The 26,659-nt window shown below is 37.8% G+C and overlaps 1 protein-coding gene across 4 annotated transcripts in view; it reads left to right on the top strand.

The window, feature by feature from the left end:
• Positions 1-26,659, top strand: part of ZMYND11 (zinc finger MYND-type containing 11) — a 109,694-nt gene that overhangs the window by 31,245 nt on the left and 51,790 nt on the right. For all 4 annotated transcript variants that reach the window (XM_054814202.1, XM_054814203.1, XM_054814201.1 and 1 more), the window contains exon 2: positions 15,278-15,412. In XM_054814202.1, coding sequence (XP_054670177.1) covers positions 15,297-15,412 — 116 coding nt within the window. In that variant the 5' untranslated portion in view covers positions 15,278-15,296. The remainder of the gene's footprint in view (positions 1-15,277; positions 15,413-26,659) is intronic.

Below are 26,659 nucleotides of genomic sequence, written 5' to 3'. Positions count from 1 at the left end.
TTAGGGATTGAAAACGCCTAGCTGAACATCTCAGCAGGTTGACGCAAAAAATGGGTTTTGTCTTTAAAGAAGGTCTGCATGCGTCCTTGTTTCCTGGCTCTAGCTAGCAGGAGATGCTGCTGTGCAAAAGGGGGTTGTAATGAAGCTTATGCTTTTTTCCTTTGGAAACCAGATTTTCAGCCTTCCCAGCACATTTTGGGGGTAAACAGCTGCTTTCTTCTCTGAACAGGTTAGGTAACTTTTGTTGGCCACATTTTTTTCCCAAGTAATTATACTTTAGGGGCCCTGTGTTACAACTTCTGCCTTGAATTGTTTTTATAGAGCAACTGGCAGCACTGCTGAACGGGGTTTCTTGGTGCTTTCCATTCTCTGTTTTCTCCTCAAATGCTTACGCTTTTGTTAAATGCTGCCTGTTGGGCTGTTACCTGCCGTAGACAAACGTTATGTGTTGTCATGTGTTGGACTGTTTGCCTAACACTGAATTTTTTTTTTCTGTGTGGAAAGTGAAAGAAAGTAAGAAAATACTGTAGTTGGTTAACCTGTATGAAATAGTTGAAAGACTATTTGTAATGTGATTATTAAGTATATTCAACCAGGAAGCACAAAGAAGGGGAAGAGAAATGGAAGTGCAAATGTAACTGCCTTTTTTTTTTTTTTTTTTTTTTGTCATCCTCTCGTGGTATTATGTAGATCCCCAGCCAGATGGCTACTGGCTATAAGCTGTGTGTGGATTCACAGGATTTTAACTCCTCTATTGGTTTCCCATCTGTCATAAACTCAGAAGCTGCAATCCAGAGACTGACAGGAATGTCAGTGTCTTCTTTAGCACACCGAAACAGTTGTGCACGAAGGCTGCAGAAAGAGCAGGAACCCTGATGAAGACAGGACAGTGTCTGGTTTAACAACCATGCTGCTAGACTGGGCAGTAAAATTTCTTGTTGTCAGTTTAAATTAATTCCTGAGAGGGGATCTCATCAATACTTAGAAATATCTAAAGGGTGGATGTCTAGAGGAAGGGGCCAGACTCTTCTCAGTGGTGCCCAGTGACAGGACAAGGGGCAACGGGCACAAACTGGAACACAGGAAGTTCCATCGGAACATGAGGAAAAATTTCTTCACTCTGAGGGTGACCAAGCACTGGAACAGGCTGCCCAGAGAGGTTGTGGAGTCTCCTTCTCTGGAGATATTCAAAACCCACCTGGATGCGATCCTGTGCAACCTGCTCTAGGTGATCTTGCTTGAGCAGGGAGGTTGGACTAGATGATCTCCAGAGCTCCCTTCCAACACCTACCATTCTGGGATTTTATGATTCTGTGCTTTGAACCACGGGTGACCACTGTGGTGGCAGCAGCCTCAGACAAACACTGCCCAAGAAGTCTCCCCAAAAAGAGTTTGTTTCTGTTGTTGGAGCTCAGAGAAGATTATAAACTCACAATTGGTTTTGGTAGGAAACCTCATGTCTAAAAATAAAATAGCAGACTGTCTTCAACAGAAAGAAGGTGCTAAAAGTCAGAATCTCTCAGCACTGGAATAATAGATGTGAAATGGCTAAAAACAATAGTATGGCCTGTCTTCGCTTTAAAATGACCAATTCAGGATTCCCTACGTTCTTCCTTAAGCATATGTCATCACGTGGACAGACACATTCAGTTTCTGTTAATGGAGGTGAAAAAAGTGAAAAACGTCTCAGATTTCATGGTATATGGTAGAACAAGGTGTTTGTCACTTTGACTGTGGGCACCCACTGGGGCTTTGGCATCTTTGAAACAAAGAAACCTTGCTCCTCAAAGTAAAAGAAGCTCCCATATGTCATGTCATACTCAAGAAAGCAAAATGAAAAATTAAATTAAACCTTTATGAAACAGGCATGAACAAGTGAAATAGAAATAGAGGCTGAGCACACTCTAAACCATTTCAGAATTGATTTTAGCAGGTAAGTGTATCAAAAAGAAATATGTACATAAGCATGTAAGGAAATCACTACTAGTATGAAGTCTTCCCAAATTTAGACTTGGTTTTCTTAATTAATGGATTTGACTTATGTGAGAATAAAAGTTACACCCCTGAGAGAAAATAACCACTTTATTAAGGAGTAGCTGTCTGAAATCAAACAATCTGGTAATCCAGCTTCAAAAAAATCTCTCATGAACAAATTAACCTCTCCATTTCCGCTTTGAGTTTGGTTCTGTAGGACAGGAGGCAGCTTAAGAGGGGGATGAAGTGTTAGACTCTGCTTCAGGTAGTTTCTAGTGCTTGGCGAAGTAGCCCAGAGTTAAACGTCTCATTTGGCATCAGGCATCACAACTGGAGTTGTTCTGGGCAGGTGCCTCAGGAGCACAGTGGACTCCAGGTCTTCTGCCTAGGTTGAAAGAACACCACATGACAAAATAAGATACTGATTGGAAAGACTGCCAGAACTCTAGCATTTTATTTCCTCTGTTTCCTGCAGAATATCATATTGCAAATCCAAGCTTCGAGTCAAGAGGCTTGCCCTTCGTTGTAACACCAAAAATGTTATGATACTCTTGCAGTTCATTTTCTTTGGGTTAGGCAGAAAAGATTTTTGCAGAAACCACAGTAGGAAACTGTACTTTGTGAATGGCATTTTCTGAAATTTGTGTTAGGTTGGTGGTAGGATTAGTTAATTTTGCTGGGCTTTAACTTCTGTTGGTAGCCACAGGGGTGGCATGTTATTCAGTCATGTCCTGCGCTTGCATGAATTTCCTTCACCCTGTAGGGCTAAGTCTCTGTGTCACAGCTCTGGCTCATCCATCTGCATTCAGGTTAAAGGAGTAAAATAAAAAAAAACAGCCAAATGTTGGCAGTAGAATAACTGAAATAATCTGAAAAATGAAGTCCTACTTCTGCAGACAAAACTATTAATCCTGTGTTTCTGTGTCTGAAGGAAATGGCTGAGAAGAGAACAGTATGGTCCTGTTGCCTTTAATATACCTCAGCCCTAGATAACGATACAACAGGAAGAGCTCTTGAGTGTTCAGGAAGTAATTTCCTCCCTAAAGGGCCTTTGTAATCTGCCCTGTGTCATCACCGTCTTCATCAGCGCTTGAAGAAACAGGCACCTGCCAGAGGAGAGGCAGAACATGATTTTGCAAGTGAGAAGTATCATGATCTTGCAGAGCTGCAGAAAGCTCTTTTGTCTCTCTGACCTGTAGCTCTAGCATATGCCATGGACGTGCCTATGAATGTAATAGCGAATCACGGGTCAAAGGAGTAAGTTTCCCATAGAAGTAATACAGAGCAGATATAAAATACAAGAATCATGCTGATGTGAAATGTATATTCAGTATCAAAAAAGTGCATAATTCAGTTCACCCACAACTAGTCCTGGAAAAACCTTGAGAAGAATTCTCTACATTAAAAAATACAGACATGTTGTAAGTTGGCTTCAGGTAAGAGAAGATGAGAAATAAGAGCTGGAAGCATCTGCAAGTCATAGGTAATAGAAAATGTATCAAAAGAGATCGCACTAGAGCTCCCACCAAGATCTTTGAAAGAAACAGCTCAACAAATTTGAGACTGCAATCCCAGATAGCACGTATGGGATTGGGAAAATCCTATGCCAGAAAAGCCCATTTGCCAACCTTCCCCATGCCATCAGTGACACCGAGAGGTAGTTAGAAAAGGAAGTGATACATTCCTCCTATCCTTGTTCCTGTCTCTTTTAAACAACTTATAGGAAGGAAATGCGAATGTGCAATGGCAGGGCAAAGCTTTCCTGATGTCAGCTGTTACCAGGTTTGCTGAGAAACTGGTGTTATCTGAACTAATGGCAACATTACTTCAGTTTCTTTGGACTTCTTTATTTCTTTGAATAATTTTTTGGCTTTTAAAGTTTCTCTTTATAAAGTTTGTGGGTTTGAAGCTTACTTTTTATCATTTTTCCACTTTTCATTTATCCACTTTTGCAGCAAAGATAAAAAGAAAAGGCTCATGATTATACTCAACTGTTTTCAACTTAAGGATTTGTTTAGTTCTAAATCCAGTTGTTTATCACTGTACATTGGTTTTCATGAAAACTGCTGTTCTCACATGTCTGTAAATTTTCCTCTAGGCAAGCTTTGTCCTTGTCCAGGCATGAACATTTTTGGGGGAGAGCTGAGGGCAATCTGAAGGAAAAAACTGCAAACAAAATAAATTACCTGCTTTTGAGGTATAAAAAAAAATTGAAATGTCAATGGGAAAAAAATCAAAATGGACCTTTGAAATGGATAGGGATTAAGGCTTCACTAAGGAGTGATGATAGACTTGGTTTGGGGCAGGATGAGAGAAAAGCTTTACTGGAATGCATGTAATTAGTGAGTTTGGGTACTGCCTGTGAAGGAGAGCATATGCTCCAAATATACTTCAGAGTGTACTTTCAAGGCAGGTGTCTATGCCCAGCCTTGGAAATATGCTCTCTAAAAAACAGAGAGAAGAAAACCAAGCGAGGTGAGGACTTGGGGAAAGGCTTCCAGTTCTACAATATATTATTCTTTTTGTTGCTCTTGTTTTGATGAACTGTCCCATAGCTGGGGGAGTGTTGTGTGAAAATTTCAGGTCCATTATTACTGACATTCACCTTGAATTTCAGAAGCAGGATCTAAAGCTCAGATTTTATGATTTGATCCTCTCCCTGCCTTAAAGTTTCTTTTGATTAATGCTGTAAAAGCCTGTAAGCTTTGGCAGTGTTTATCTTTGGCTCATCTTACCTGCATTACAGATCAATGTATTTTAACTCTGTAAGTTCTGAGCGTATTTCTGAAGGTTTCCAAGAGAGAGCCCAGACATTTTGGGCTTGAAGGAGCTTCAGTTTGGAAACCTTAGTTGGTTCAGAATTGCACTTGTTTTCTTTATGTAGTATCAGCTTTCCCTGAGATGGCTGTTGACAAGAGAAAGTCTCCTCTGGGCTAATGCTGCCTGTGGCCTGACTTCTGGAGGAAAGTGGTCATGCCTGCATAACACACTGGCTTTCAAATAATTCAATATCTGAGCAGTTTTAGAAGTTGTGTAGTTGTGCTTTTATTTATAGAGAGGGAGAGGGCAAAGAGAATAGCTTTGAAAGAAATAAGTTCAGGCAGTCTTTGTTTTTGTTAAGGAGCAACAAAAATTGATTCATCTGCCTTTTGTCAATAAAAATGCAGCCCGGTGGAGGAATAGTTTTTACAAACATCTAAGGTTTAAGTCCTGTTGCTAGCAGCAGAATCACAATTTGTACTTTAAAGATACCGCCAGTTGTGTGTAGTTCAGAGAATGAGAAGAAAAACAGCAATTTGGAATCTCATATTACTCTGCAAAAAAGTCAACATCAACTCCTTATTTAACCATATAGCTTACATAATTTGCATGAATTTACTTTTTTTTTTTCATGATTTAGCTCTTTTCTGTACATTCCTAATTCTTTGACCTGGAAAACGTATCTCTTTTTCTTATTGTTTAGTGTGAAACTGACTTTATGCGGAATTACATTTCCTGATAATATACCATGAAAAATCATTTATTTATTTATGTCATAATACCTTATTTATTATACTTACTGACAGAGAAATGTATTGCATCAGTTTAGTTCAGGCTTACAGAATAACCAAGCTCCTAAGATTTCAGAACAGAAAGGAAGATGATGATCAAAAACTTGCTTTTGGAGAATGAGATACTCATCTCATTTACATTTGTTAGCATTTTCTAAGATGTCTTCCACCTCTCACTTTTATTAGAGAGATTTGCAGAATCAAAGTGGCATCTATTTATCATCCAAACTGAAATTCCAGCCCTTACTGTCAGCCTTCTTCGGCCATGGTTTTCCCCCTTTTACGACCAAGTGAGCGTTGGAGCCTCTCAGGATGCATAGCTGCATTAATCATCTCTGCTCGCTACAGCCAAGTGAGTGGACAGGAAGCATCTATTTACTAAGGGCTTGTCTACATGAGGAAATAGCTCAGACTGCTCATTAGGTGTTAACTCCTTCTATGGATTCTCCTTGAGCGTCTTTCTGTGGTTTAGTTTTGGGCTGCTTTGGAAAATACGGAATTTGGTAGTGGGTGTAGTTAAACCACAGAGAGTCCGTATTAGCGTGCAGCATGGGTTCAGAACATGATCCTATCTCCACGTGTCACTTAATCTTCTGTAACTGACCCTCTTCATGCTCTTAATCTGTGGCAAATGGAAGGTAAAACAGGTTAGTTCAAGCCTCTTATATCAAGGCATGTGTGTGTAACTTGCTTGTGTGTCCGTGCGTCTGTGTGTTCCTACAGGGGAGCCAGAGCATCGCTGATAGTAATTTGAGTGCTAGTACTATTTTTCGTAACTCCCCAAGTAAACAAATCTGACAAGAACTCATTATATTTTAGTCATGATAGGGGACAAGAAGTGTGTAGGATGATCTTCTACACCTCATATGAGCCATCTAGTATTTAGTGATGTTGAATTTAGTTATGTTGGACCATCTTAATTATTAAGAAAATTTCTTTGAACAAAGGTGAGTAGTCTTCTGGAGATGAACAACTTAAAGGCTGTTTAATACTAGTGTATCATCATCCTGGAAATAAGGGGCTTTGTTACTATGGCAGCTAAAGCTCATCTTCATGAGAAACTTGCATTGCTTTACGAGAACTGTATTTTTTAAAGCAATTTATACTAGTGCAATCTCCATTGTGGAAACTCTTTATTTAGTTTAGCTTAATTTCATTAACTACACTTTAGCCAAAACACAATAAATTGTTTTTAATTGAAATTGCATTCATTCACAAGTTTGCTAAATGCATTGACAGTGTATGCGTAGTCAGAATAGAATAGAATAGATTTCAGAGTTGGCCTACAATGATCATCTAGTCCAACTGCCTGACCACTTCAGGGCTGACCAAAAGTTAAAGTACATTATTAAGGGCATTGTCCAAATGCCTCTGAAACCCCGACAGGCTTGGGGCATCGACCGCCTCTCTAGGAAGCCTGTTCCAGTGTTTGACCACCCTCTCAGTAAAGAAATGCTTCCTCACGTCCCATCTGAACCTCCCTAGGTGCAGCTTTGACCCATTATTTTCTCATGTAAACAAAATCTCATGTGGTTCTTGATGTTTCTGTGTAACTGTTAATTATGTTACTAGCTATAAAAAATAAAGATTCTCCATGTATTTAATACCTATTAAAAGTTGAAATATTAAGGAAAATACTGCTTATTTTAAAAGATTAATGTGGAACCTGTACACATGAAAAATTGTATTAAGACAAATCTTTAGCAGAAAATATATTATGTACTTCTGCTTACCTAGGCATATTACCTGAGTAAAACAGGATAACCATTACCAAAACAAAAATTCAGTCCACTGAAAGAAGTTGGTGTAGCTACACTGCTAGTAACAGATGTGGCTCTTTGCTCTCAGCCCTTTTGACTGTAGTACTTTCTTTGGCAGCTGTATTCTTCTCTTCTTCAAACTTACTTTGCTAGATAAGGTTTTATTCAGTGATTTCTGCCAGACAGGAACAAAGAATAGTTTCCTTCCAATTTTTAGGATGGCATTTGCAATTGTCTGTGAAATTCCAGACAGGGGTTGGCTGGAGGGGCAGCAGAATACGGGAGTGCATTTTAGCCCTGTACATATATTTGTATTAGGTAGCAAACAAAACCACTTTGACAGCCTTTGTTTGGGGTGTATAGCTATTATACTGTCTTTCTCAGCAGCTGTTGTTGGTGCTTCATCTCAGGTTTTGTTATACGCCATTTACACTGACTTACACTTAAACTTTCTTAGAAATTCTCTTTTGGAATGGTGTCTCAACATTTGTGTCAAGTTCCCTCTAGCAGGGTGAGTTAATTGAAGAAGAAAGTCCAGGTTTGATTTCAAAAGAAAAAGAAGTCTACTCTGTGTATATGGATAATTCAGAATGTCCGAGCTTAAAATTCAAGTATTATATGCCTTAGCCTCAGTGAAGGACACTTAATCGTTTTGAATGAAATACAATACAAATGAAGTAAATGCAATATCAGGGATTAAAACAGAGCTTACATATATGTGTAGTAAAAGTATTCTTGGGGCCTTTAATTCTGTACTGTCCTTGGCTCTGATTTCTGCAGTGGCTCACTGCCATCTTGGAATGGCACAAGGTAATAGCAAAAGCTTTCCTGCGTTCTGCGTACTGAAGTTGGAAAAAAAAATAAATTGCAGAGAGAAAGAAGCAGAACACTTACAGTTTTGTATTCGTGTAGTCCTGTGTTCTGTCTGTACTGCACTTTATGGAGCAATGCAAAACCTCACTCAGAAAGTTGCATGACGTCAAAGTTACAAACCTAGCAATCAGGAGATGCAAAAGTTGGGGTTGCACATTGCACATGTGAAATATTTAGGATAATTATGCTAATAAACATCTCTTTTGAATAGACTGTGTACACCTTAATCTAACAGTGAAATGAAAAGATTTTCATTAGGAATGACACACATTCAACATCCAAAAATCTTCTGTAGTTTAATAACTTCCAAAATGACAGCAGTACAGCATGAACTAATCTCTTAATACAAAAAGGCGCACTGAAGAATTTATTTTATTATTTTATAGACTAATTTTCTGAGTTTAGTTTAATTAACAAAGAAATTTTACCTATTTCAGCCACAAGCCTTTGTTACATCTTTCAGCTTCACTAACATCTTTGAACACCTCCCTGAGTTTTGCATTGTGAGGATGTGGAAGAGCAATCAGCAGTTGAAAGTTTACCCAACACCCTGGAAAGTCAGCAGAAAGGCATTTGTTGATTTTAGTGGATTGGGATTAAGTCCAGAATAAATATCTAATGATACCAAAATACTTGCTTATTCTTAAACATTTGAAAATGACTTTGTACACAAAATCTTTATTTCTGATAACCTGCACTTTTGCAAAAGACAGTCTGCTGCTACCAGGTGCTCAGCTAATCCTAGGTTATGCTCGTAATATTGCACACTCAGGAAGGCAAGGGAATGGTAACCAAAATATAGAATTACTCTTGCCAAAAGCTTTTTCCTCACCCTAGCAGCTATACTCCCCACGCTTTTGGATCACTAGATCTGGAAGGCAGGCCTGAAGTTAAACTTTCTCATTTTCCTCCCCGTGCATGACCTTCACTGCTGCTCAGTCAAAACATTTTCACATGCACTTTCCCTATGTAAAAATAGGGTAGTTATCACTTTTTCTCTCAGTAGTTCTAGGACAGAATGACTAAAGAGTTTACCCTCCCACCAAACTGGTGATGAAAGATACATTTTAAAAGCAGTTTAAATTGTTAACTATAAATTTGCAGAACTTCAGAGTACAACAAAGACCTGTATAAAGTCCAGGGCCCCAAACTCTGCATCAGCTCACAAATTTGCAATCTGGATTTTAATAGGAAACTCCTATTTAATAAAAGAACAAAGCACTAAACATTTGGAACTACTTGTACTGCTCATATATACAGTTTTATGCTTACTATAAAAAGTTACACTTTAAGAAATACTAGAGCCCATATTATAATGTGCATATAAATACAAAGCTAAGTCTGTGTCCAAATTTCCTAACTGCCCAAACTCAGCCAGTCTCACAGCATGAAAGCCACAAAACCTAGGATTGAGCCTAGTTTCTTCCTCCTGTGGAGCCTGAAATCTTTTCACCGTGTGGTGTGGAAGAAATAATAGCAAGCCCCAGGGATGCAGGGCTGAAAGGCAGAAACTAGCAGCTGAGCAGTGCAAAGATCACCTTCTTAAACTGTCTTTCCATTGCAATTAACTGCATACCAAATCTCAGCCAAATGGTGGCTAATAGCAGCGATGGCGTTTAACCTGTTTGACTTTGTACTGAAAGGGACGAGCGCCACAGGTAGCCTCACTTACAGTGAAATACGAACAGGAGATTTAACAAGCTACTACTTGTCAGCTCTTAATTAGCAGCTCCCATCAGAGCAGCAGCACCCAACTGCAACACCGTCTGCTTCAGCGCCAAGTCCAATTCATTAGTTAAATTTTCAGAAGTATCATATTTTGCTTGGACGATGGTATTTCAACAACTAAAGCACGGCAACGTTTGACTACCTTTCAGTTGTTTCTGTCTGTAAGGAGAGTTTCTAGCTAAACTTAGTACCCGATAGTATCTGCTAAATTGGATGCAAGCAGCAGGTCAGGAGGTTCCTTGGGTTAAATCCCTAGACATGCTGCAAGGTGATTTTTGTTTATTTTGACTTGCAGTGCAGATTTCCGTATCCACTACTATTGCAACAGACAGCTATACAGCATTTGATTTGGCCAAGTGTGTGTCTAATGACTAGTGGCCTTGCTGTTTTGACAGTGTCTGGTTTGCCACGGCCGTAACATTGCCCCTGCATGGCAATGCACGCTTTGCTGTGGGCTTTGAGAAGATAAGCCATGCTGTGTGTATTCGCAAGATAAAGTGCAGTTTGTTGAGGCTGCCTGTAAGAAATGTGGGTAACAGCTCTTGAGGAAAGTTGTGTACAATAAAGTGGCACGTTTTTTGAAATGTTGTGCATAGGACATTCAAGAGGGATTTAAAATATAAAATATAGTAATGACGCGCGGAAAACAGACTCCACAACCTGTGAAGTTGTGAAGTAGGTATGTTTATTCAGCGCTGGGCAGCACGGGGGGTCGTCCCACCAAAATCGTGCGCGCCTTGCAGCACTTCCCTTTGAGTTTTATACGATAGAATGTTACATATTCAAAAAGCACCTATACATATTCATGATCTTTCCGCGGAAAGGTGGTCTTATTACAATGAGTTCATTTCCATTGTCTCCGCCTTTAACTCCTCTCAGCTGCACACGCGCACTGCCTCTTGGTGGTCGGGGTCTCAGGGATGAAGGCCGTATGTCTTCCTCACTGTGCACTTTTCACCTTCACCACAAAACTTACTCAGACCAGTTCCTAATTAGCAGAGAATCCTCCGTGTTCATTCCCTTCTGATTTACTACCTCCTTATCTTGTGATTGGTTACAAAAATGCAAGCAGAGCGAAGGGTCATCTTGACCCTTCCTTACGCTAGTTCTTGTTAAAACATCTTACGTAAGGGTTAAGATTACTAGATATGTGGCTTAAGCTAGTTAATGATCCTGCCATTTCCTTTAAGTGTTAGTTCTCTCTATCAGTAAAACCTTACTCAGATTGCACTGAGGAACAGTTAGAGAGTTGAAAATTGAGAAGATAAATTATTTGCTTTGGGCCCTGTGTGAGCAAGCGTGTGATGGAAGTGTGTGAGCTGGCACGTCAGCCACACAAAACTTCCTTTATTAGGAGAATCCTTCTTATATTCTGCAGGTCCCATGGGTGTCTACAAAACCAAAGAGACATCCTGCTGATAGCAATTCTTAGATTTTAAGCCATCTTCTGTTTGCCAACCTTTCTCTAAGAAGCTGGATCCTACCATAAACTTGCTAGCAGAACTTGACAGAAATGGCATGAAGCAAATAATTTTGTATGGACACGGAGTACCATAGGTAAACAAGCATGATGGCTGGCAAATCACAAGTGGGAAGTTAAAGTTTACTTCAGCTTGTAGTGTTTTTTTCCAGGATATTGAAATGAATGCTATAACTACAGAAAGATGGGGATGAGAAACATCTTCAAGCATTTATATATAAATATACTTTTCAGTATTGTGGTTTTAAAGAGCCTCTGGAGTTCTAACTTTGTTAAAACACTGCATGGATGAATCAGCCTTTTTCTGTATTTAACCTCTAAGCCATAGATTCTTACACATACTCACACGTACTTGATGTTTATGCTTGTTCTCTTGGGGGGGTGAGGGGGTGTGCACACCCGCATGCACGCACACATAAGCAAATAATCAGGAGTGATAAATACAGATTTAAGACTCTAATGTGTCTCCCATTAAACTTTAAACTATTATTTGCATAAATAAGTTGTGCATGTTGAAGCACTGGGAGCACTTCCTGTTGCTTGGAAGTAGCAGTCCAAAGCATTTATGAACTTTTAACAGTCTGATACAAGTTATCTTTAAGATTTTATAATAATATAGAAAACTGCTTATATTTTTGCAGGAATGCAGGGAGTATACTGTTGTGGTTAGTTTTACCATGGAAGAAGAGTGACTGCAATGAACAGCAAAAAATATGCCACAATCTTTTAATCTTTTTCTTCAGTGCAAAAAGGCTCTATATTTCTTCTACACCATGCAATTAAAAGATGAAAATAATGCTAACGTAGTCTGGGTTTTTTTGAAAAAAAAAAAAATCTATTTTTATATTTTTGGAAGTGTGATGTATAAGAACTGCTATTTCAATAGTGGAGTGTCAACTCTTTAGCTTAAGAAAAGTGCCCTTAAATAGTAAACCAAAGCTATAAAAATGAAATGTGTATTCTTTGAAGACAGAACACCTGCTAAAATTATTGTATCTTACAAAAAAAAAAAAAAAGAGGAGCAGAACAGGTGTGATTTCTGTGTCCCATGCATAAGAATTCTTACCGCTTTTATTTCCAGACAAATAAGGAAGAGCTGAGCCTGTGAGAGCAGTGGTGGGGAGCAGGGGACCGGCCAGGAGGGAGCAGGTCAGGCGGACATCTGCCCTAGCTGCGTTTTGGGGGTGTTACTTCAGCCCAGGTCCAACCTGGTCCCACAGTGACCTCCCTGCGGTGGCTGGGGCCTGGGAGGTGCATACCTGTACCGTGCGTTGGAGTTAGCCATGGCACAGGCATAGCATTTGTGTGCTCCAAGCCTAAAAAGTGTGATGAGGATGGGGCAAAGGGGTTGTCAGGAGTTTCATTCCAAGGGAAACAGGGGCCTATAGGGAAGGCCCTATGCAGGGAGAAGAGGCCTTCTTCTGCCTGCTGGCGGCCATCTTAGGTGCAGCTCTGCAATCCCACGGCTTCAGGAACCCGTAATTACAGCAATCCTTCACTCTCTCTCTCCGTCTCAGCCGTGGACTTCTCCCTCCCTGGAGAATCAAGAGGGAATTCCTTCGCCCCAAAGGTCAGCCTTTGCTCCAGCAGCAGAGCCGGCACGTGGGGCCGTGCTGAGGTAGCAGATGGGTTCCCCCAGGGCCCTGCCCTGTGCTGGGGTCCTCAGGCCCAGGTGTCGTAGGGGTGTGAGAGAAATCCACCTCCTTCTCCCTCTGCCAGGCATGCGGAGCACAGCTTTCATGCGGGCAGCCATATGCCAAGTTGCCAAAAATAACGGTTATTTTTAAAGTGATTGGGATAACAGGACCCACTTCATTTATTACAAAACAAACTGAGAACTGCTCTGTTGTTTCACACTGTTACCAGGGTTGAGAACGATGAGTGTTTACTCCTTGATCCTCGGATGTGGACGTGGTACTACATAAAAGGCTGTGTGTCCAGCCGGTCAACTGCTATATCTGCTAACAGCTTTTAAAACATACTTTGTAGAGAGCTGGAATAAAAAGAATGATATCACTTTTAGTCAATTCTGCATTAGCAAAAGAGTTTTATGCTAAGATAGTAGGGCTGTGAAGATTGTTGTGTTAGTGTCTAACCCTTCTTTACATGTTACGGGTCTATTTTCCTTAAAAATGAAATTCTACAAATAATCATATGTTTCTCTCACAAATTTGGAGGGTTTTTTTACTTGTAATGTCCTCATGTTCTGTGAAATGAATGCAGAGGAGCTCACAGAGATGCAGGGTCTTTCCCCATGATTCCCAACAGAGGCTTTCTTTCTCTGATTCACTCTTAGGTGATGCTATCTACTGGCTGTCACTCTTAGCTCTATGTCTGTCATATTCGCTCTTATCCTTCTCTCAAAAATGTATTCTTGGCCTTTCTTTTCTGGGGGATCCGTCCAGTTGCCCTTGCTTTATATCCCAGCTGGAAGAGATTTCTAAAGCAGAACTGTGGGGTCGATGTGTGACCACAGCGAGTCTCCACGAGCCCCGCTCTATTCTGCCCTTCCCTCCTATCTCTGGTGGCCAGAGGTGCCTCATGCATGAGATACAATTGCAACTGGACATGCACATATCAATTCACACGTCTTTTTTTTTCCTTTTTTCTTTTTTTTTTTAAATGGGCTATGCAATATGAAGTATAGTGTTGTTAAATCACTTCTTCTCCTTAATAATAGTGTTGTGCCTTATTTCATTACACCTGTGGAGTAAGTGCACATTGCTGAACTAATATCGGATCTGAAACTTGACAGCCCTCTTTGACAAGTACCTATAGGTCCCATGAACTTGAACACTGCATTGCTGCAACTGATGGAATACTCTAATCTGTTTAATTTTTGTGAATTTGAGAGGAGGGACACTTTTACTACTTAAATTCCCATCTTTAACATTGCACAGATGGTGTAATGTTTTTGCATTTTTTATATTATTTTGGGTTACTGAAGTTAATATTCTGCTAGTTACAAGTATCTCTGTGCATACCACAGAGTTCATTTTGAGGACAGAGCTCTAAAATAAATTATAGACCTTGGTAGCACTCATAAATCAGTCATTTTTTTCATTGAGAAAGTGGTGGCACTGGAAGAAAGTTATTTAGTGATCAAAATGCATCATTAAGCTTTTAAAAAGGGATTCCATGCCTGTAGTAGAGCTGTAGGTGATTTATGGCTTATCTGTACTCATTGCCTCAAGCTTTTGGAAAATTTGTAAACAAAGCCAGATGCTCATTATGTTCCCGTTCAGGGTTGGTTAGATGGGTAAATGCCATCAGAAGCACTTTGGTCCTGTTGGGTTTTAGCATGTTACAGGAAATGGAATTGCTCCAAAATATTTTTTTAATATTTGTCTCATGAAAATATACTTCTAGTTTGTGCACGTAGAATGGACTTTTTAAAATAGTTGTAAAAGATAAAAATATGAAAGTAATACTCTGAGAACTATATTGTATAACTAAAGTCTGTGTCCAGCTTTTTCTCTGTGTCAGAGTTCATGCTTACACCAGGTGATGTAGTCAAGCACCACTCACCCTTTTTAAGGGTTTCACGCACTGCGGGAGGCTCTGGAGGTTTCAGACTAGGGTAGCTTCTTCTTCAAATTTTAGGGAACTGTGACGTGAACTAAGTGACTTTTTGTAACCAGTTTGATAAGTTATTTGCTATTGATTTGATAATTTTTACTGCTGGATTCTGTATAGATTGTGTGATGTGAAAGGGGTTCTCATAAACTACACTTTTTTGCCTTTTACTGCTCTTTAAGCATAAGAAAATCTGCTGCTGTATACAAACTGAATTTCTATAGGTTAACAGCATTTTCCTTGTAATCATATTTGTTGCAATATGATCATCATGTAATCCATTTCATAATTCATGATTAACTTTTTGGTGTATTTTTTTTATTTATCGGCTGCAGCTGACCAAGTAAACAGGTCATGGCACGCTTAACGAAGAGACGACAGGCAGATACAAAGGCTATCCAGCATCTTTGGGCAGCTATAGAAATAATCCGGAACCAGAAGCAAATTGCTAACATTGACCGTATTACAAAGTAAGTGATCCGTTCCAAAAAAATCTTGATGAGGGGGAAGGTTGATGCTATTAAAAGCCCTGGGAAACAGACAGTAAACATTGTGCGAGACTGTGAAACAGTTACATGCACTTCTGTGTTACTAATTATCTAAGTATAAAAAAATTATAGAACTGAGCACCTAAAGATCCTAAACTGAGGTTTAATCCATTGAATCGAGATCTTACTCACCCTGTATTCATTTTGTATAAGTAGGAAACATGCAATATTTGTAGTTCTTGAACTGAGTTGTACTCACTTGATAGCTTGGTCAAAATACAAGAAGTAGATATAACAGTTAAGGGGAAAAGGGCAATAAAATCTGTAAATAATCTAATTCTTTAGGAAAATGTGATAGGCCAGTGGAGAACTTTTTTCCAGAAGGCAGAGATAAACCTGAAGTGTTAGACTGCTCAAACAAATAAGAAGCCATATTTTCTGACATGGGCATAGAGTGCTATTAAAGAAGACATGAGATAATTACCACCTGTGCCTAATACTGTTGTTAATATTAAAATATTCTTCAAAATGTATTAGGTGCTTTATACGCTGAGAAATATATATTCTTTGTTCTGTGGAGCTTCCAATGTGTAAAAGGGTCTACAATACCAAAGTACCTTTTAAGATAACTCGGAGTAGCCACTCTAATAAAAACTGAGGGAGGTTTTGTGCCTCTCTCTGCTTTGTCTGCATTTCTAGGCCAACATGTACGTCACATGTGTCAAAGTAATCAATATGAATAATTTAAAAGAGCAAAAGTAACCAGTTGGCAACTCTTCAGTTGCCAAAACCAATGCGAACTGATAATGAGGCCAGAGACCACTAAAGGGGAGAGTTATAAACAGTGCAGGTGACTAACGAAGTGAAAATCATTATAATATGGTCCACTGACAGAGTTTGGAAGCTCTGGGGTGGAAGTGACAGACAAAACTGGCTTCATAAGTGGAAGAAGTGTAGCAGTTCCGGTTCTCCACACAGTGAACAATAAACAGAAGAAAGAAAAAAGATGATGTTCCAAATGAATTAGCATGTACCTGGCTCCTACAACATGGAAAAATGCACAATTAAACCGAAAAGCACCTTCCCAGAGACAGAGAGTGCCAAGCAGGCTTGAGAGGGAGATTGTATTTTAGGGAATTTCATTTCTGAGGTTGCACTTGATTTTCAGAAAACTTTAAAGCATATCTATTTGCATCATGTCTCCAAGGAAACAAGTGGGTAAACTAATACTATACCCTTTCCATTTTAACATTTCAAATTACTTGCTCCAGGCCATATATTAGCTGAGTTTGTTAGCTGTTTATGCTCTTATTATATGTAATAAAGGGAGACAGGCACGTCTAGCTGGGGATTCATCCCACTCTTATGAGAGATGCCTATTTTAAGATAGTGCGAATAACATTTAGCTGGGTAAAGTTAGGTAAGACAAATCCTATCATTGCAAACAAGGTTGAGAAAACAAATAATTAGATACTAGAAAAAGAAGTATTGCTCTTGGTAACTGAAGAGTAGTTTGATTTTTTAAAAACCAGTCTAGATCCAGATTGTATGACTCATCTCTAATCTGAAGAAAAATAAGTGACTAAACAGAGATGCAAGCAGATTTAGTACTTTGAGAAAGATGTGCAAGGCAGTGAAGAGTAATGTAAAAAGTGCTTGGACGTTGTTAATGCCCCACATGCACATCAGTGACAAGAGTGATGAACAGTGATCTAGTGTCTGTTACATGATATTTTTAAGGAGATAATTTTTGACAAGGAAAAGATAAAGACCTTTGAGTTGCTTTACAGTACTATTCATTGATGAAGAAACACAGATGACTTAGTAAGTGCGTATGCATATTACATAATATTCCAAATAAAGTTCTGAAATTAGCAGGGCATCAGACTATCTCTTCTGATGAAAACTTCCAGGCTCAAAGATTATTTGGTCAAGTACTGCAGTTCCTTAAAAGATCAATCAGTGTCTGGGCAATAGGCAAATGCATGAATAATAAGAAAGATCAAAACCAAACAGTGGTCAAAAGTGAAAATTATGAGCATATATACATAGTTGGAGCTAAAGGGAGGATTCTCATACTTGCATTAGTAACATTTTTAGAAGTGTTAATATTTCTTGGGATTGACTGAAAGAGTGGCTTTGCATATTACAAGTGTTTGCAAGTAATAACGACAATGAAATTTATGGAAGCATGTCTTATTCCTGACTAAGGATACAGAAAAACAGCAAGGTAATCTTTTTTTATAAATACATGTTTAAGGTAAGTGACAGTCATCCTACCGTGTCACATAGTTGATGATGAATGTGTACTTTTGGAGAACTTCACAAGTTAAAAAGATGATTCATGATTTGATTTTTGATTTTATTTTCTTTTTGCCATTGTTTGAGGATTCACTTGTTGCTAGAGACAAGTTGTCCTGTATATTTTGTGACCTGTTAGTCCAAACATCTTCAGAACAGACTATCTATTGCTGCTTTCTTCATCAGATGGTTTGCTACTTTTAGGCAAATCTATTTGTTGTCTTTTCGCCTAACTGGCAGCTCAGCATGGTTGTCTCTCTCTTCTAACATATTCCTGGTTTTTTCATTTACTTCTTGCTTTTCATAGCCTTCTGTTGCTGAGTAGAAGCCACTGTATGTATCAAGGGGCATTTACTTTTTATGACCAGGGAGGAAATGCTGGTAATATAAAAAGAGGATTCATTGTTTATAGATTATGAACTGTTTCAACTCAATATGTAAAAAAGACAAATTTATGTTACACATTAAAATATGTAAAATGTAACTTGTGCACTTTATGTGTAATTGTTAAAAAATATTTGGGGTAAAGAAAGACTTCCAGAAGATACTGGCAATGGAAAGTATGCAAAAAAAATCTATAGAACTAGCCACGCATTTTCTGTAGAGAACATAAGAGTAGGAGTATAGTGTAGGAGAAGCCAAGAACACTACGAGGTACTTCTGATATTGTCAGAGAAACCTATAAGGAAAGAGGCCCTTTAATTAAAAGTAGACTAAATCAAGTATGCTTCGCTTTTTAAATTGATGAGGGGGAAAAGCAAGAATAGAAAAATGCGTGATTAGAAAGTGATTGAAAACTGTCTTACATTGAGGAAAGAGTCACTTGGAAAATTTGAATATGCCAGTTAGAGCCTTTAAGAAACTAGTTAGTAAGCTTACTGAACTTTTGTCAATTATTTTTGAAAAGTCATTGCATACAGAGAGTATTAAGAAACACAAGAAAGGTGTCTATTTTTGAAGGAATTAAAAATGTCTGTGCATAAAAATGGCAAGAATATGACACTGATAATTGGAGTATTATATAAATACTTAAATAAAAGCGTTGATAGGGAAGAGACCACACTGCACAGACTTGATGTCTCAAAAAAACCCCCAAAAGATCCAAATCATTATATGAAATGGATTCACAATTTTAATGATTATATGTGGGAGTACATTATAGTTGGAAAAGTAATTTCCATTGGTTGGAGATAAGCATTCTTCAGTAGCTTGAAAACTAAATGAAGGACTAAAAACCAATAGTAACAGGAAGTAACAGTGTAGTGAATTTGAAGGAATTAGCACTAAAAGTGCAAACTGCCATTTGAAGAGAACTTTAAAATATCTATGTAAGTTCCTATCTTTCTACATAGGCTTCAGTGTGTTCAGTGCATTTTTATTTAACAGTGAAGCTCATTTGAAGGCAGTGGTAACATTTCTGTAGAGGTATGCAAAATAAATATTCTCACTCAGTTTATATTGCCATAGTGTATCTAAAGTCAGTGAACTATAACAATTTAAAATCTAACCACTAGAAAGAGCTAACATTTCTAAACTACCAAATTACTTAATAACAAAATTATATTTCTAAGAGGTATTTATCAAGAAATATGACTTATTTTTCTGTCCAGATTTGATGTTGGGATAATTTGACCCTAATATGTCAATTATTTAGATGAGTATTATTTGTATTAGTTATGCTGCAAGCACTAGCAGAGAAATGGCTTCCCATATCTTGTGAATTCTCTGTCAAGAGCGCAGCTTGACAAATTGTTTATCCCTAAATTGTGTTAAAAATTATAATTATGCTTTGACTTTCTGTTTTTTCCTCATTATCTTCCATCTGTTTTGGATTTGGGGTAACCTCAAAAATTGATTCTATGGAATAAAATGCCTTAAAATACACTGGAAAAAAGGCATGCATATTTAAATGAGTAGGATAAATTATTGACATTCAGTTTCATAGCAGATTGGTAAGTATTTCTGTACAGACATGGTTTTAAAGTTCTCTTTCTTTGGCTACTGCAATCTTTCAGTTTCTTTTATAGTATTTTCTTTATAATTCCCTTAGAGGTAATTGGACTCCTAAGATTTAATTAACTATTAATTAAGTATTTACCCTTTTTTTGTCAAGGTATTGGGTGTCCTCAGTAGCAATTTATGAACATTTCATGGTCTTTATGATAGTTCAGAGTTCATTATGTATTAAGTTAATGTTATTAAAATACCCAATTGGCAAATACAGTGTTCCAGAACTCTTATTGGTCACTTTCAAGAGTTTGTCATTATAAACAGATAATTATTCTGGTTTCTAAACTATTCCATGAAGACTAATGTGAAGAACCAAAACATAATTTTTTTTCTCTTCTTCCTTCCTCACAGTTTTTTCTCTGTCCGTTTGATGTGTTTCATGATTTATTTAGTTGATTGGCTTCTGTTCCTGTCCCTTATAAAGGCTATGTCTATACTGTCTTTGTGTACTGTGACAGGGAATGCCCTGGCACCATTTAGAGCAGATATACTGTGACCACACCACATTGCTTTTGGCTCGTGGAGTGTTTCTTTGGCCCTGACATATTCTTTGTTTGTTTTATATGTGCGTGTGGTTCTTCAGTTCGAAGCGCCAAAAATAATACAGCCCACAGCAATGCTATTCTTGAAACCTGAAGCTAGAGGCATGATAGTTTGCCATTGGGCACAGCGTGAAGGCATCTGAGGACACATAGCATGCTGGAACAGTGTTCGAGTGCCCTTGGGAGAAGGAGCCAGTCCTGGCATGGTTTACATCCATGTTCTCTATCAGGAGCAAACTAACCTTTTGGACATGCTTTGCCTTTTTGCCAGGAGGAACAAGTTGGCTTTCTCCAGATTGGAGCCCAAGAATGCGTTAGTTTGGGAGTGAAACCAAGAGTGGCCATAGTCCACAGGGTAGAGGTATCTCAACTTTTGGGGAGATGAAGCTGATGGAAAGACTGTTAGCTAGGATAAAACTGATCTGCTATAATTGGAGAATTTGTGTTATTTTCAAATAGAGCAAAACTGAAACTATCAGTTTCGTCAGTCAGGAAGCTGTTTTACTACATTGGTGACACAAGAGAATGTCTTTTTTTCATAAATAGGTGCAAAGACCCTCATCTTTTTTAATTGGCTTTCAAGTGGGATGGTCTAGTACTAGGTCCCTAAATGGTCATAACCATTTTCCCCATATTTGTTCTGTGGACTCACTTTTGTTAGATTCTAATTTAATGTAAGTGCAACAAAGTCAGATCATCTAGGAGAAATGAGCAGATCCCAAGCCTATATAGAGTAAACTCTGTCAGTCCTGTTAGCTTTGTGCGGACTGACATTAATCAGCATTGATGGGATAGCATGCCAGAAGAGAATTACCCAGTATGAAAGATTACTGTAAAATGATGAGATTTTCTGGTCCCACAGTTGATGTGGAGTCGCTAGCAGTTGTAGATTGAGTATGTGACCCTCTCAGTTTGACATTTAGTCCTAGGAGGGGGATTTCTTCTCCAAATATCACTCTGAAATTTTTCCAGTCAATCTCTGAGAATAGTTAAAGTTAAGGGCCTATCCCATCCATAAATCTGTTTTTGTTGTCTTAGTTCTTCTGCGGTTCTCTTTTTAGGCCGTCTACTTTAACAGAAAACAATTTCTAGAAGCACTGATTAAAGCAAAGATGAGAATGAGCAATTTGAACAGGTAGAGAATAATCACAAGAGAGTATAAATAAGAAAATGAGCAATTTGAACAGGTAGGGAATAATCACACGTCTATAAATAAGAATATGCAATGCAGTGGGAAGAAAAAAAAAGATTCTTACAGTATTGCTTATATGAAGCTCAGAAACTTGTTAGAAAAAATCTGCCACTATTTATAGTACCTTTGATGAAAATTTACATCTTCCTAGTATTTTGCATGTTGCAACTAAATAGTAATGGATAAACAAAACTAGTAAGCCATAATAATGATTAGGAGATCAGATAACTCTGGATTTTTAACTAGATAATCCTTTTGTTTAACTTTACATGAGCAGAAGTATTGTAGCACCTGATATTTCTTTGACTGAAATGAAAGCTTAGAAATGTTTTTCTGCTCTGTTGGTTTCTTATCCTTTGTCAAGCCATTTCCCTAAAATGTCTGTCTTTTTGTTACTGGAGAGTAGGCTTATCTGAAAACAATTGTTTGAAGTAAAACATGCTCCTGTTACACAGAAGAATGCAGTGATTGCTTGAGATTACTTTTAACCAGTGTTACTGGCTCCTTTTCCACATCTTTACATCATCCTCATGTATGTTTTAAATGTGACCACGTGAAGCAAATAGTGTTATTAAAATCAACTCTTCCGAATCTGGTACATTTTAATCAAACCTGGGTCGGTTGTACTGTAGGTGGAACAGGTCAATATTGAAGGAGGATTTTACTAGTTGGGAAAAGATGAGGAAGAACTGTAGAATGAAGTGGGGTTTTTTCCATGCCATGCAGTGTAATAGCAGTTCGTAATTATGCAAGGCTAAGCAAAAGTGTGGAATACAAGGTCCTATGATAAGAAGCAGGATACTGCTTCCTCAGCAGGCCACATAGCTGCTTCTAGTGACAGCCTGTCTACTGAGTGTTCACCGCTGAGAAAACTGAATTCAGTTTGTATTGGGTTGGCTTAATTATAGATATATGCATCACAGAAAACAAACACAGAAACACATCACCAGGTGATGACAGGGTAGAGAATTCTTAGTTTTAAATACCTCTTTATGTGTTTTCTGTTATAGTCAAGGACAAGGCACTTCTATCTGACTCCCACTAAGTCAATCTCCTTTTCCATTTCTTTTACTTTCCTTTTTCCCATGATAAACTTCAGTTGCTTCTTTTAGCCCAAAACCAATGTTTTTTTCCTGTTTTCATAACACTATTTTTATGTTAAACAAAGAGAATGAACCAAGTCTAGAGTTTTAAACATTGTAAATCCTTAATCATAGTTCATCCTGGGTGAAAAGTGTCTTGTGTGCTTTTTCAGCAATTTTTGATCAATTTGGTTAAAAACCATTCTATTCATAAAAAACGAAGCAATCTAAACCCGATCATTTGACTCCCTAATAACAAAATCTTTAGTAAAAGTACTATTTTGGTCATATATAGAAACTCTGCATTATGTGTGCATAACTATCAGTTACAAGCATAGCAATACTTTGCATAGAAATATGATGGACACCAAAACATTTCACTTATTTGATACATTATTTTTTTATACTGATGGCTTTCAGTGAGGTTAAATGATGCATTCAGGTTGAAATTTGTGGGCATTTTTAAAAGTTCAGATATATGTTATGAAGTAATAAAAAGAACACTGAAAACTGTGTATATGCAGGAAAGTACAGGGAATCTAACCAGCTTTTGCATTGTAACCAATACACAATTTTGCTTGTAAATTTGTACTGAGACTGACCAATGAGGTAATATCCAGGAAGGTAATAAGGATTTTTAACATCCAGATTCACAAAAATGTTGAAGAGAGTGAGGAACTAAGCTAAACACTCATATTTTAGAAGACTCTTAAGAGGAAATGACGGATTGTCATTGATTGCACAAGGAATGTTCACAATGGCATATCTTCATTAAATTTCACCTGTGTTACCTGTAGATAGCTACTTTTGTCATAAAGCTTTTAACTTTTTGTTTATATGGTATTTAATCTTAATTTTGTTCATGAGTTCATCATGATTTTCTGTTTTGGATATTATGTAACTTTAATATTGCTGGTATTGGTCCATTTTAAGAGCTGCTTTTAGACATTTTTGACTAAGGAGGGTGGAAGGATGACAGGAAAAAATTGTAAACTTTTATTTGAAAAAGGGTATAAAGAACCTAGCTGCATTTGCTCTGAGTAGTAGTAGAATAAATTAAAATTTCTGAATTAGTAGATTTGGTTAAGGTGCCATCTTGAGTTTATAATGCATATTAATAATTACTCTTATTCCATCCATCTCTTTCCTTCTTCAATTTGTGTAACAATTCTATTTAATCACGTTAATTAAACTGATTAAAGGAATACATAGAAAGAAGTCCAGATATATTAAGCAGTGTTGTTTGTGATTTGTTAGGGGTAATTGTTCCTTCAGCTTGGTGCTGAGCCACTGTCCTGCCATGTGATAAAGAACATTGCTACCTGAAGCGCTGGGTCTGCTTCTCAGTGCTGGCTGTCATAAGACTACTTCAGTGCCTAGTGTAGAAAACTCTTCACCATGGGAGTGACAGAGATTCCTCCAGCCTTGCCACATTTTTTTCCTGCTTCATGCTGACTACATGGAATGGAAAGGATGCTGTAGGCAGCTGTGCAACTGTTACGGCTGTAGGGGTTTAGCATAAAAGGTTATTTTGTTGAGGACTGGAGCTTGAGGTGAGGCTAGAGTTTTTGCGTATTTGCTTTGATCAGAAACATTAATGCATACAAATCTAGCTCCTACAGTTCATTCTGAAAAAAAAACCAAAACAGATAAGTGCTCAGATGTTCTGACAAATTTTGTTTGATTAATTTTCCTTATCTAATAATGCTTCTTTTGAGTATGATCTTACGTTGTATTGGTAGTGAGGCAGGTTTTTTTATTTCAAAGGTCAATGTTCTTCATTGATTCAGTAGGTGAAGCCAACTCATTTAAACTCTCCTTACTGTGTCTTACTATAAAAATTGTAATATTCAATGTTTAATACTTTTGATAGATAATACATGTAAACTATGAACTCCAGTGTAAATATTGAGAAGGAAAGTGGAGAAATGTAGCTGACTTGAAAATCACTCTCCACATTTTCATTTTAATAAATATTCTCATGTACTCCATACTTCTATTAATATTTGTGTTGCAGTTATCGAAGTTTACACAGAAAAATACATAACAGGCTATCTTTATTTCTAATTACTAAAAGCAAACCAATTTACTTTTTATGTCACAACCAGTATTGATTTTTGCTTGAATCATAACATCTTTATAATATTTGAAAGTGAAACTTCTAGCTTATGTTTGGTTTCTTTGCTGTAAATAAATGTGGCTTTCTGTTAGAAGTAAAAGATGAAAATGAGTGTGACATGGCCATTTAACAGGGGTTATCTGGCCTGAATTGCTCATCAAGGATTTCTCTGTAATCAGTGGAGAAAGATCTCCAAAGCACTACTCATACCACCTATTTTAGGTTGCAGTCTCATATTCCCATTCATGTAAACAATATCATCACCAAAAGCAGCAGCCCTACCCTGTTGGCTTTTCCAGCCCTTGTGCTGTTCCCTCATTGGTAATTAGGTGAACATTTCTGTGACAGTCTGATGATTTTGAAAGTCAACCAAGTTAAAACTAATCTGACAAAAAAAAAAAAAAAATTGTTACTTTTAACCCAGATAAGAATGGAAATTAAATTAGATAGAAAGCTCTGAAAAACTGAATAATGAAAGCACTTGAATGTATATTTTTTTAAGCATATTTTGAATTGAGACGCTCAATATGAGCTGACTAAATATTTCATTTGCAAGGGATTAGCCAGGATGTTATATTCTGAGTCATGATTAGTTGTTTGTCTCTTCAGGACATCCACAGAAAAGTGCTGGATGGAACAGTGGCTCTGCATATACACAAGCAATTTTACATATGCATGGCATGCCACTGAACGATTAGCACTCCTGGTTGCCACTATTGCTCAGTGCACATACGTGTACATTGCCAGCAGTATCACATACAACTTTTTAGGTTTGAAAAATGGGAGTAGAGCTATTTTTTTAGATAAGTTCCTCCTTAAGGTGGTGGTGGTAGTCCCGAAAGGGAGATTTTGTGGATAAGGATTGAATAGCGCAGTACCTTAATTACTTGCTTTTCATGGTCATATTGGTGGGTTACACAATCTTAAGTGTATAGTGAAGTTGTATAACTGAGAATTTAAATTACTAAAACAAGGAATTACCTGAGTTAAAATTGATGTGGTTTTGACAGAAATGACCCAGGTGATTAACACTATAGGAAACTGCGAGGTGCCTGGGGTATCTAAAGCACCCACAAACAAGATTACTCCTTAGCTTAGTTTTAGTAGCAGAAGAAGAAAGATCAGGCATATCTGAGTTTTGCTGAACTGCTGGATCTCACTGTTTCACTATCAAGTTTATGCATTCTTTTTGTTTTATAAAAACACCTCACAAAATTAGATTCCATATTCATGCAAATGCTGTATTTCTAGACTATGAAGGAGAGATGAAACAAATTTTAAAAACATTTCCTACTTATATAGTGTATGTGTCTTCAAAACGAATGTTGCAGATGCTGATGTCAGTGGGAAAAGAAAATTCATAATCTCTCTATAATTCAGTTTCTCTGTGTCCCCCACTTGGAATTTTGGACTGCACAAAATGTAGATCATATAACCAGTGTTTCATTGCACAGGGAGCTGCTCTGTCAGTGCCTGTGTGGTCTGTGCAGTGTGCTGTCGGTATGTGAAGTGCAGTGAAAATCAAATGCAGCCTGTTCATATACATGCATCTTTCTTTGTGAAGTGTAAATAGAGAGGAAAAATGTTATGCTTTGGTTGTCTTTATCTTAGTGAATTAAATCCAGAATCGAAAATTCAGAAACTGTAAACATACCAAAAGTATCTTATAAAAAAGTATGCTGCTACGTCCCCACTGTAAACCATTCTACTTTCTCTGTGTGTCTGTATTGTCTTCAGCTCTCAGACCAGCTCCGTTTCTGGCAGGCAGGGAATATATATTTCAAATGTATTGTTTTGAAATACAAATACCCATAATATTTAGCCTATGTTTTGTGAAAGTTGATTTGTACCACCATGCTACATCTGGTGGGAGCAGGCAGCCTATGCTTCTGAGTTGAGATCTTGAGATACAACTGTGAGCACAAATCTTCACCTGGCTCTCCACAAGGATAACTAGTGGATTCCTGAGATTTGAGCCTGGCT

Source organism: Grus americana, chromosome 2, assembly GCF_028858705.1.
Source record: "Grus americana isolate bGruAme1 chromosome 2, bGruAme1.mat, whole genome shotgun sequence".
In the NCBI taxonomy this organism is placed as follows: Eukaryota; Metazoa; Chordata; class Aves; order Gruiformes; family Gruidae; genus Grus; species Grus americana.
This window is presented reverse-complemented; position numbering and strand designations above follow the sequence as displayed.